The sequence below is a fragment of the Argopecten irradians genome, chromosome 3 (assembly GCF_041381155.1).
Source record: "Argopecten irradians isolate NY chromosome 3, Ai_NY, whole genome shotgun sequence".
Taxonomy (NCBI): Eukaryota; Metazoa; Mollusca; class Bivalvia; order Pectinida; family Pectinidae; genus Argopecten; species Argopecten irradians.
This window is the reverse complement of record NC_091136.1, coordinates 14,653,685-14,664,634: the sequence shown is the minus strand read 5'-3', so window position 1 is coordinate 14,664,634 and position 10,950 is coordinate 14,653,685. Positions and strand designations below refer to the sequence as shown.

General features: G+C 33.8%; 1 protein-coding gene across 2 annotated transcripts; it reads right to left on the bottom strand.

The window, feature by feature from the left end:
• Positions 1 to 413: 413 nt before the first annotated feature.
• On the bottom strand, positions 414 to 10,657 carry LOC138317628 (cytochrome P450 4F6-like). Of its 2 annotated transcripts, XM_069259427.1 has the most exons (14): positions 10,591 to 10,657; positions 9,755 to 9,883; positions 9,317 to 9,479; positions 8,829 to 9,033; positions 8,168 to 8,295; positions 7,261 to 7,385; positions 6,783 to 6,845; positions 5,784 to 5,910; positions 5,247 to 5,382; positions 4,761 to 4,884; positions 4,398 to 4,593; positions 3,520 to 3,602; positions 2,917 to 2,982; positions 414 to 1,738 (listed from the first exon to the last, which is right to left on the bottom strand). In XM_069259427.1, the coding sequence occupies exons 3-14, from the start codon at positions 9,473 to 9,475 to the stop codon at positions 1,639 to 1,641; spliced, it is 1,512 nt and encodes a 503-aa protein (XP_069115528.1). In that variant the 5' UTR covers positions 9,476 to 9,479; positions 9,755 to 9,883; positions 10,591 to 10,657; the 3' UTR covers positions 414 to 1,638. The 2 variants fall into 2 exon arrangements, with proteins under 2 accessions (XP_069115528.1, XP_069115529.1); XM_069259428.1 differs by lacking the exon at positions 10,591 to 10,657 and having other exon boundaries at positions 9,755 to 9,892.
• Positions 10,658 to 10,950: the final 293 nt, after the last annotated feature.

The following is a 10,950-nucleotide window of genomic DNA, read 5'->3' as shown; positions in this document are numbered from 1 at the left end:
ATACTGTGGCTGTCTATTACATACTGTGGCTGTCTATTACATAATGTGGCTGTCTATTACATACTGTGGCTATCTATTACATACTGTGGCTATCTATTACATACTGTTAGATACATTATGCTTACCTGTTCTCAGCAGCTTCTACATATAAACCAGTGTGTTAGCAATAGCTCAGATTGTTTTTGTCTAGCCAGCCAGCTATACGTGTGTTATCAGATAACGTTACAATACAAGGTCCCGCATAAATTGATAGGGAATGTGTTACAAATATAATTTAGATATTCCAAGGTCACTTGAATGTGTGTGACGGTTGATTTGTCTCAATACCACCATATTAATCACATCTACAAAATATCGTATAAACTTATTTAAATCTGTTCAATGTTAATCGATTCAAAAGTCTCTAACAAGTATTTCTATTTCATTTACTAGACCTTTATTGGAATATTGTGATGTCTTTATTCATTTGTCTATTTTTATACAAGTACACAACAGGAGAATTCTCTTCTTGAATCTATTCAATTAAATGCTGCTCACATTGTCACTGGACTGCGTAAAGGAACATCACACTATAACTTTACTTAGACATTGGATGGGGTACGATTGCTACAGGGCGTGAAAACATAGGTTCGTTCTTCATCATAAAATTTTATCAGGAGCTGCTCCTACATACCTAAATGATTTAATTGAACAAAAATTTGATAGTGTAAAACAATCCTTGTTGAGAAATGAAAGAATCTTTATAATTCCGTTATGTAGATCTCATATTTATGCTAATAGATTCACTCCAAAAACCTTGAATGAATATCATGAACTTGCATAAAGATTTGACCTCACCAATATCACCTCTATCAACCAATTAAGAAATAAACCTTCTAAATCAGCACATTAGTGATGTCTCAGATAATACAAAGCCTAGTACTTTCTTTAATTCACGCAAATGAAAGTCACTATTCTGATATGTCAATTAATTAAAAGATTACAAATGCGAGCTCCTGTGTTATGACGTATGAAAAAATAATGAATCGAGTTGAGTTATATTGTATATATTAATGCCCCTGTGTTATATTGACTAATTAGTAATTCTGGGTCGCAACGCTCTACTTTAGGCTGAGCGGCGTACAGAAAAGTTTGTATTGTCATGGGAAATTCGTAGTTTAATCAACAGGTATTTTACATTAATTGAACTCCTGGAAGACAAACCGTTGAAACAGAAATGACATAGTATATCACCGTACTTGACATCCATGGAGCACGTCATGAAAATTATTTTCATTCTTTTTTGAATGTAATACAAACTTTGTGCTAACACTAAATCCTTGAACATCTTCATTTCAAAATATCTCTAAATAATATCTTATTAAACAGTATTATTATTGCTATATATCACAATATATGTAATACTTTTTATTATAAACAATACATTATACTTTTAAATGTTCTCTAGTGAATAGGTGAAAATGTGGTCGAACATTATAAAAGTTATAGGAAACGACAGAACAATAACATCCAAATTACAGAAGTCATGATATTGCCTAAATAATCAATTCTACGATGGTTCTACAAAATTAGAAATGTCTATTCATAATAGAAATAATTTAGCTCATATGATGCATATAATGTTTATTTCCCTATCATTTATCTCTCTTCAAATCTAACTTTGATGCCATTTTTCGGTCGGAGGGTCAGCTCTGGTACCGGGATTACCTCGTGTTCATCATCCAACACAATCTTGAACCTGAAAGTAATAGAATAATGGACAGGATTACGCTGTTCGCCGATAACTGACTGAAGTGATCTTGGTTACTGTATACCCGTGATCCTCTATTGGTTAGATATCACTACATGATATTACAGTTACGTTCACATCAATAAACCGAGAATTATTATGATTGTGTACACAGATTTCTTCAGTGGTAAACATAACAAAAGAAAGAAGGCATCATCTGGTAACCCATCATACAAATATAGGATTATAATAGGACTATTTTAAGTTACCAAAAATTATAATTAAAAGGACAACTCAGTCTAAGAGTATATTAAAATTTGCACATATTTCGGAAACAAACTAGTTCTAATAGAAATAAGATTAGTTGGTTTTACTGTGACATGCCAGAAAAGTCCACTGTAGTGAAATGTATGTGAAATGTTCAAACTCGCTTACTGTCCACCATTAAACATAGTGGTCGGACGTATTGTATGCCTATCCCTGGCCCTTGCCAGTGTGGTAAAGTATTTTTTGTCTGGAACTACTCAAATCGCTCTTTACTGCAGTGTGTTTACCTTATTAGATGCATGTTCTTGTCTGAAAACAATTATATCAACTCCTCAGTGGTTATGTATTACATCTGTTTAACGTACATGACTTTGTTTCGGGTAAGGGTACAGCGTACATGTTGTACCTGCTTAATCGTATTGATCAACGATTTGGAACTTCAAAGGTATCAACCAAAATGCTTAACAATGTCGTGGAATTTGTCAGTATGTTATATGTTGCATAAGGAATGTAGAATAATACATTTATGTCATATTTTGCATCGTGGTTATGTAATAGAATAAGCCTCACTGAATTGTCCCTTTAACAATTGGTATGATTAACTTGACCAAACTTAAACCTGGATGATCCAGAAATAAAGATTAAAAATTACACAAACTTAGATCATCCAGAAACAAAGATATAAATGACTTGAACGTTGTTTACATGTTTCAATAGGTTTGTCGTTTAGACTATTGGCTGTCATTTAACTGATTCATATGGACTTTGAAAAGTTTCAGAATAACGGGACTTTTGTACAATCTTACAGTCTGGGTTTAAGAACAATTCCCTCTTTTACTGTTATAGTGAAGTTCAAGTTTGAACAGCTAAGCTCTAAACTTAAACACTATTATTACAGGCGAATGCACTAAATTACTAACCGTTTGAGTATCCTTCCTAACATTACTTTCTGCTCGTTCATTGAAAAGTTTTGTCCAATACAGTTTCTGAAAAGACATCAACGGATAGATGAATCCTTACTAGATGAATACTACATAGGTTCACAAAGAAAGAAAGATATAAGGTATATAACGAAATTACATTTCAACTTCAAAATGGTGGAATTAATCTGTTAAATTGAATAATGACAAAGGGTTTCTTGTTAGCTAATGTGTTGGTCGTTGTAACAAAAGGTGACTAAATTTCAAATCAATATTCTTTGAGTTTTATGTACTTGAACTCCGAATCGTTCAACCTGTTATGAGGAAATCATTTCAGAATAATTTGAATTTTGAAAGCTATAACCCACATTCAAGATTCTAAATAGTGGTTTTACATCACATTTATATTAAATACAACGCGAGACTTAACAATGTTCAAAATTTGATAAGGTTATAAGGTTAAATACATAATATATTTGCATATCATATAAGTGTACATCTCTGATTGTATTACCAATAAAACTAGGTAAATCATGTAATTAGTTATGTAAAAATAAGGTCAATAGACAAGGAAAAAATAGCGGTACAATTGATACACCCTACCTGGGACCGGCAGAAAAGGGGATGAAAGCATACGGATCCCTGTTCTCAGAATTCTCAGGTAGGAAACGTTCTGGACGGAAAACCTTAAAGAAATTGAAAAATAAATCATTTTAAAATGTTGGTTCAATCGTAGTCTATTTGTGGTAAAAAAGAAATAAAATAATTCTGATGTCGAGTGTATTTATATTATTGTTTTGTTATTTAGTTATATTCTAGAATTGAAAGGGCCAATGAGAGCACGTTTTGTAATTAACGAGCCAATAAGAGCACGTTTTGTTTTTAACGAGCCAATAAGAGCACGTTTTGTAATTAACGAGCCAATAAGAGCACGTTTTTGTTTTAAACGAACCGATAAGAGCACGTTTTGGTTTTAACGAGCCAATAGGAGCACGTGTTGTATTCAGCACACGTTCAGAATATGCTATATTAAGATACCAGTGATCTCCATATTTTGATGTTAATAACTATCACTGGTTCGAAATTATCTTACTAACAGCAATCACGACTGGACACTATATATCAATATATCTTATTCATTTCTAATTCTTGAAAAGAGTCCAAATTTCATTACCGCAAGATCAGTTTATAAAAATACTTCGATAGTTTCCTTGCAGCAGTAAACAAACTTTGGCCATGTTCATTGGAATCATTTCCCAGACTGCGTCGAGATTATTTTTGGGAATATAAATAGCTTGTGGAATATCAATACAATTGAACATAGCTTGCTAACTTAATTGTACAAAAAACACCTAAAGTATAATTGAACAACGTGACTATAATAAAATAATTTGTAATAAATATGGTTTTATGTTATTGTTGATTTATATGATATGCCATTAATACAGGCAAAATCACACACGACACCGTTTCCTCCTTACATCGTAGTCAGGATAGATGTCTGGATGGCGGTGTAACCCCATAATGGATACAGAGAGAGACGTTCCGGCCGGAAAGTAGGCCTCGTCCAGGAGTAGCGGCTGCTTAAGGAGTCTTGTAGAAGTGGTTACTGGGGGAAACATCCTCATACTCTCCTTCATAAACATCGTCAACTTCTGTAATCTTCCTAGGTCCTCCCTGAAATTGCAAAAATATCAATCGTAAATAGCGACATTTGGACATGTCGTCTCAGAATTTGAGCTGTCTTTAAACAAAATAATTGCAATTCAAATGAAATTACGATTCTCAAAAAATGAATACATTTAAAATGACTCGTTCAGTTCAGGATTCCCCCAAATTCTCACCATTCTATGTACTTCCGATCTCCTGTGACGTCACACACTTCCCTGTAGACAATGTCTTGCTCCTCTGGATACTTTCCAAAGTTGTACAGGGCCCATCTGAGAGCTGTGAATGTGGTTTCGTGCCCTTGAAGAAGAAATTACATCGTCGTTGTATTTATTTTAGAGAAAATCTTAAAACCGTTTCTGAAATATCCGAGAGACGAATCTTTGAATAACATAAAAAAAAAATGTCCTATTGATGATTTATAGCACATGTATTCTTTAAAATATAAGTGGCTACGTTTGGCTACGAGACCAATATCCTGAAGCAGTCAATAAGTTTTGTTTTTTTTCTTACTTCCAGGGTTTTTTTTTAAGAAAACAACGCATTACTGTGATAATGTATAGTGTTATTAGGCTATTAGACTATACGGGTTGATGGTTAACAAGAACGATTATTGTAATGATATATATCTTTCTCTTTTCTCGTCGTTTGTGTTCCATTACCAGCAAACATAAAAGTGTCCACCTCGTCCCGGATTTCCTGATCTGTCAATCCGACCCCGGACTCGTCCCGAGCTGTCATCAAGATATCCAAGAAATCCAGTCTTTGTTTCCCCTCCATCAACGACGGATTTTCTGCCTGAAAAAAAAAAATCAAACTTTCAATTTCAATTTTGCATATTCGGCAGCATGTGCTCTCTGGTTTCTGATGTTTTATGTAAAATATCGGTAGTGGAAAAGTTATAAGCTATTCAATGACATCGCCGACTTCATGATCGATAGAATCATGACATAAATTGGAATGATGTTCAATCCACACCATCTAAAGCCATAACATCTAAGTCAAACTGAGCGCTTTACCATTTCAATATTTCCCATGGGTCAAAATAGAAGACTTAATCAATGACAAAAGCGATTACAATGAAGAAACCATAACATACAATTTAGTAACCGTTAAGATCATGGAAAGGGAGGAGCAGGTACAATTCTAGGACTGAGGTTTTCATTTGATTGGTGTAATATTGAGAAAATATAGCATACCAAAGCTGTCCTTCGTTGAGCTATCAGATCGTCATCAAATTTATGGATGTAATCAATGTGTCTTTTGTACTCTTTACCATCGGTAGACATCATATAGAGGGTACAGGATAGGAATTGCCAGGGGTAACTAAAATATACAGGTCAAAATAAATAGATGCTAAAAATAAATTTGGTTTTATTTATCATAGCTACATCCAATTTTACGGCCATGGCCACTTAAGATGCATGTATGAAGTGCGAGGTGCGTGTTTTCGGAGACTGTGGTACATTCGTGATGTGTTCCTGATTAGTTGAATTATTGCCCTTTTTATAGTGCTATATCACACAGGCACAGCAAGTGTCTAACTCTTTATTTACTATACCAAGCAAGTGGCATGTTCAGTTTTGTTATTTTTGTGATTTTCATTATGAGAATAACAATTATTTGGGATGGAAGCTTGAATGAATCTTCAGCAGTGAAAAATTAGTAATAGTTCGTTATTATCCGTGCATTCCATTTGCGGATTCTTACCAATTGTACTAAATTGATACGGCACCGCCAAATGAAACGCTTTTGGATTTTTCAATGATGGCGGCACCAATATGAAAGATACGTTTCGAATACAAAAGCCACGTATTTTCGGTGTTAACAATAAAATTGGTATAAAAGTAATACCTAAATAGTTTCGGAACACATTGAAATAAATCATCCATGTCATTTTAACGGATATAAATAATTTCTTTCTGGTATTCAACAAAGAAAACATTTCGATCACAAATAAAAAAAAATCTCGAGTCCGCCATCTTGGATCCAAGTAGTACGCTTCATAAAACGAACCACTTGTACCGACACAGTTACGCTAGGACGGCGTGTTCCATTTGAGATACACCAGATTTGTATTGATACAACTGGTAGGAATCTGCAAATGAAACACACGGTATATTTGCTATTCATTCGTTTGAAGTATTGATAATTTTGATGACATGCACAATTGAACTGTGACTGTATGCTATACGTACGTCATCCTACTCAGTATAAGTTTTCCTATTCTGTCGACCGCCGAGGCGTAAGGGTGGTTCTCTCTGTAAAATATAAATCACAGGTAAGAGAAAGACACTTTGACTGGCAGACATCCATTCAAACTTACTGTGAATACAGTGACCTTTCGTTATGTTGTTAGACTTTGAGCAATTAGGTTCATACATTTACAAAATATCAAGAGGTCTTTGCGTAATTAGCGTAAATTTCCCCTCGCGTAAAAGTCCACGTTTACAGTACCTCTATTCCGTCTTTGCATATTACAGAGTTAGCTCCCTTGCGGGTACGTATCGATTGTTACGTCATTATTTTGTGAGCGCAATTCACGTCATTTTCTCTGAAAAATATGACGTTACGCTCGCAAACACATGACGTCACAATCAATACCTACCAGCAAGTGCAGATAACTCTGTCATATACAAATTCGGAATAGACGTAATATGTTGATCAAATACGTACTGTTCACAGATTTTACTGTCGTACGATAGAGCACACCTGAGGATTACATCCAGAGTGGCTAGATGAAGCACGTCCGATACTTCAATACTGTTTGGACTTTCCTTCATCAAACTGGCAAATTTGTCCTATGTCGAATTGAAAAGAAACATAAAACTGCATATGGATGTAGGTAGACCTTTAAATAATGTTCTAAATTTGTTTATTTATTGATGTGTTAATTTTATTTGCAAATGTCAAACCTAATCACACCGTTAATTAGAAATTACGAAAGCCTTTCTTATCCCCTTTCCAAATAGTTTTTTTAAGCTTTTTAAATTTGGATTTCACTGATCGTAACCACTAGCTTCAAGGTTAATTTCAATTAATTCGATGAAGACCATATAAAGTTTTCTCAGTCATCCATATTTACAAAGTTTTCGTCTCCAAACATGTATGGACGGAACGTGGCACTCAGAGGTCTAATACTAATAGTGAGTTATTAAATAAGTAGCAGGCTTTAATCAACAGTTGAGAAAATACAACGTAGTAGAACAGAGTCAGCAGACAAAATGCAAATATCCTTCCCAAGTACAGAGCGTTCATTACACAGACAATATATATTCAGGTCACTTTGTCCTAAAAAAATTCTGGACCTGAAATTCACCTGAAATTGAGGTCATTTTTACAGGTAAATTCTTCATGTAAGGTCAAAATCTTCATATGAATTTCAGGTCAATTTTATCTGAATTTTCTTTTCATGTGAAATTCATGTCAATTTCAAATGAATATCAGGTCAATTTCAGGTCAAGGTTTTGACTTGAAATGACTTTTTTGCTCTTTTCAGGTATATTTGACCTGAAAGATTGCACATGAAACTTTCATGAAATTTACCTGAAGACATTATGCCTGTGTACACATGAATACATACCAGTACAATGTCGGCGGCTTCGTTGTATATTTTAACATAGGGACGTAAGATATCAAAGTGGAAAGCCGGGGTCAGTAATTTACGGTTTCTCTCCCATTTGTTCCCGTTACTTGTTACCAGACCTTCCCCTGAGTGAGATAACATTATGGTGTTATGGACTTATTTATAACAAATTAAAACTTTGGGTTTGCTATATCATGTTTAACGTCCAATTAACAGTCATAGCTATTTAAAGACGGCCACTTAAATTAAATATATTGTAACTACTACATTAGAATAAAATCATAGTGGAACTATCTTAGCTATCAAGATAGAATAAAATCACCGTGAGTACAGAACTATATCATTACCATGATATAATAAAATCATGATTAGGACAGAACTATCTTACCTACCAAGATGGAATAAAATCATTCTGAGCCCTGAACTATTTTACCTACCCAGATTCAATAAAATAATTGTGAGTACTGAACTATCTTACATGATAATGTACCTACCAAGATAGAATAGAATCATGATGAGTCCAGAACTATCTTACCTACCAAGATGGAATAAATTCATGGTGAGTCCAGAACTATCTTACCTACCAAGATGGAATAAAATCATGGTGGGCACATAACTATCTGACCTACCACAATAGAATGAAATGGTGAATACTTACCTAGATACTCGTTAAACACGCTGTACACTTGCCCCCGTCCTCTGGGTTTGGGGTCAGAGAGTTTTAGAACCGCCTTAACACTATCAGGGTGAATGGCCTGTATCATTGGTATAAAACTCATCCAAAATATTGACCACTTCTTATTGTGATTTATACGATAGACTTCCTCTCTGGGTAAGTTGAACAATTGCCGCAAATCACCCATCTAAAAAATCAAAGTATCAAAAATATTTAATTAAACTACCGCATTTACGTCCTAGGATAGGATGGGTAAACTTCATTTAAAGTTCAATATTAATGGGTTTTTGTCTGATCTTTGTTTCCATCCTCGGCCTTTATTGCATTTGTTAATTATTGCCTCTATATATCTGTCAGGGTTTACTATAATTGTCTTGCAATGACATTTCATGACACTTTGAAACTTACAGCAGTCAAAACTTTCATGGCAATAACTACTTTACCAAGAATTTATACATATTTCCACTTACGAAATCCATTTTCATATGTCCCCAAAACCAATGGGCGGGTACAAACTGTGCGAAGTTTTTCACTGTCCGACAAAGGGCGTGGTACCGCTTAAGGGCGAGCATGATCACCCACAGTCCGTACCCGACCAACAGGGCAAGCACGATCTGTATCAGACTCATTACTCTGTGTAAACAAACAATATCCGAAATACACAAACACATAATTTTATAAGATAATTGTAGTAAGATTTTTAAGGAAGAAGATACAATCAGTCGATACAATTGTCAATAAGCAAGATACAAACAAAAATATACAATATAGTCAGAAAAAGAAATCAGCAACTCAAGGAATTAGTCATTAACCAAGTACAAAACCTTATATAGTTAGTTAAAACTTAGCATGCACTGTCAAACCTTTCAAATTATATAATACCTAAGGCATCTATTTATAAAACTCACCTTTTGTTTCGGATTCACTAAGATGATTATATACTGATTTTATATCATCCGTTAACCGGACGTCATCTGCGAATACTCCAGTGGTTGATACAGCTCTAAAGGATTACCTAATAGACAGATGGAAAGGACCTGAGAAATAACTATATATATTACATCTCTAGATGATTACCAAATAGAAAGGTGGAAAGGACCTGAGAAATAATTTTATATATTACATCATGTCAACGTCTATTAGGTCATCTATGGCAAGCCGTTTTGATATTTTATATTTAATGGCTTAAGTTGAAAAATTATTTCACTTAGTTAGAATTGGTAAAATTGTGAGGGATTCATCGTAAGGGTCTAAAGACATAAAAGATAACATGTTGGTGTTACTTATAAAGTTATATATTATAACTACTATTGTAAGTTCTAGTAATATATCCTAGTTATCTCCCATTGCTTAGACTTGAAGTCTTAAAATAGTAACGCTTCCATTTTGTCATATTTTACAAGAATACACATAATTTGCATGAAACTTGATTCGATTTCACGAAGCAGTTAATAATACCGGATGAACATATTTATAACATCACTGACTTGTTGATATAGCAATATCAGTTTATAAAGTATACAATATAAATAAAATTGGGGTCTTAACTATGCATACATTTATGTACATGTACATTTGTATGTTGTAATGTGTTGTAACGTATTGGCTCATGAAAGAAAGACAACAATTCTAGTGATGTGTCGAATGTTTTCCCTCTATATAAATAATCCTGGTTCTATTACCTGTAATATCTTTTGATATACTACATATACATTGTGTGTGATTAGACTATATGTTTACTTACCATATACAGCAGGTCAGACATGAGAATGTCCTATATAATGACCTAGATACTGAGTAATGTTTTGTCACTTCCAATAGGCCTGGGCAGACATTTTCACATGTTATTTTTTCTACAGTAATCTATTTAAAACCATCCGATTTGACTAATTAAGATTTAGAAATTATTCAAATGGACGAACAAACAATGCATGATAAACATTACTTACTATAAAAATTAGGGTTTTTTATGACTTATGTATGTTTGTTTAGATGGAAACATACCTGCAGAAATCACTTTACAATTACTAATAACACTGTAAAAATGTTAAATGAAATTGTACACCACAGCAAATTAAACCCAACATTTTTTATCCTTTTATCT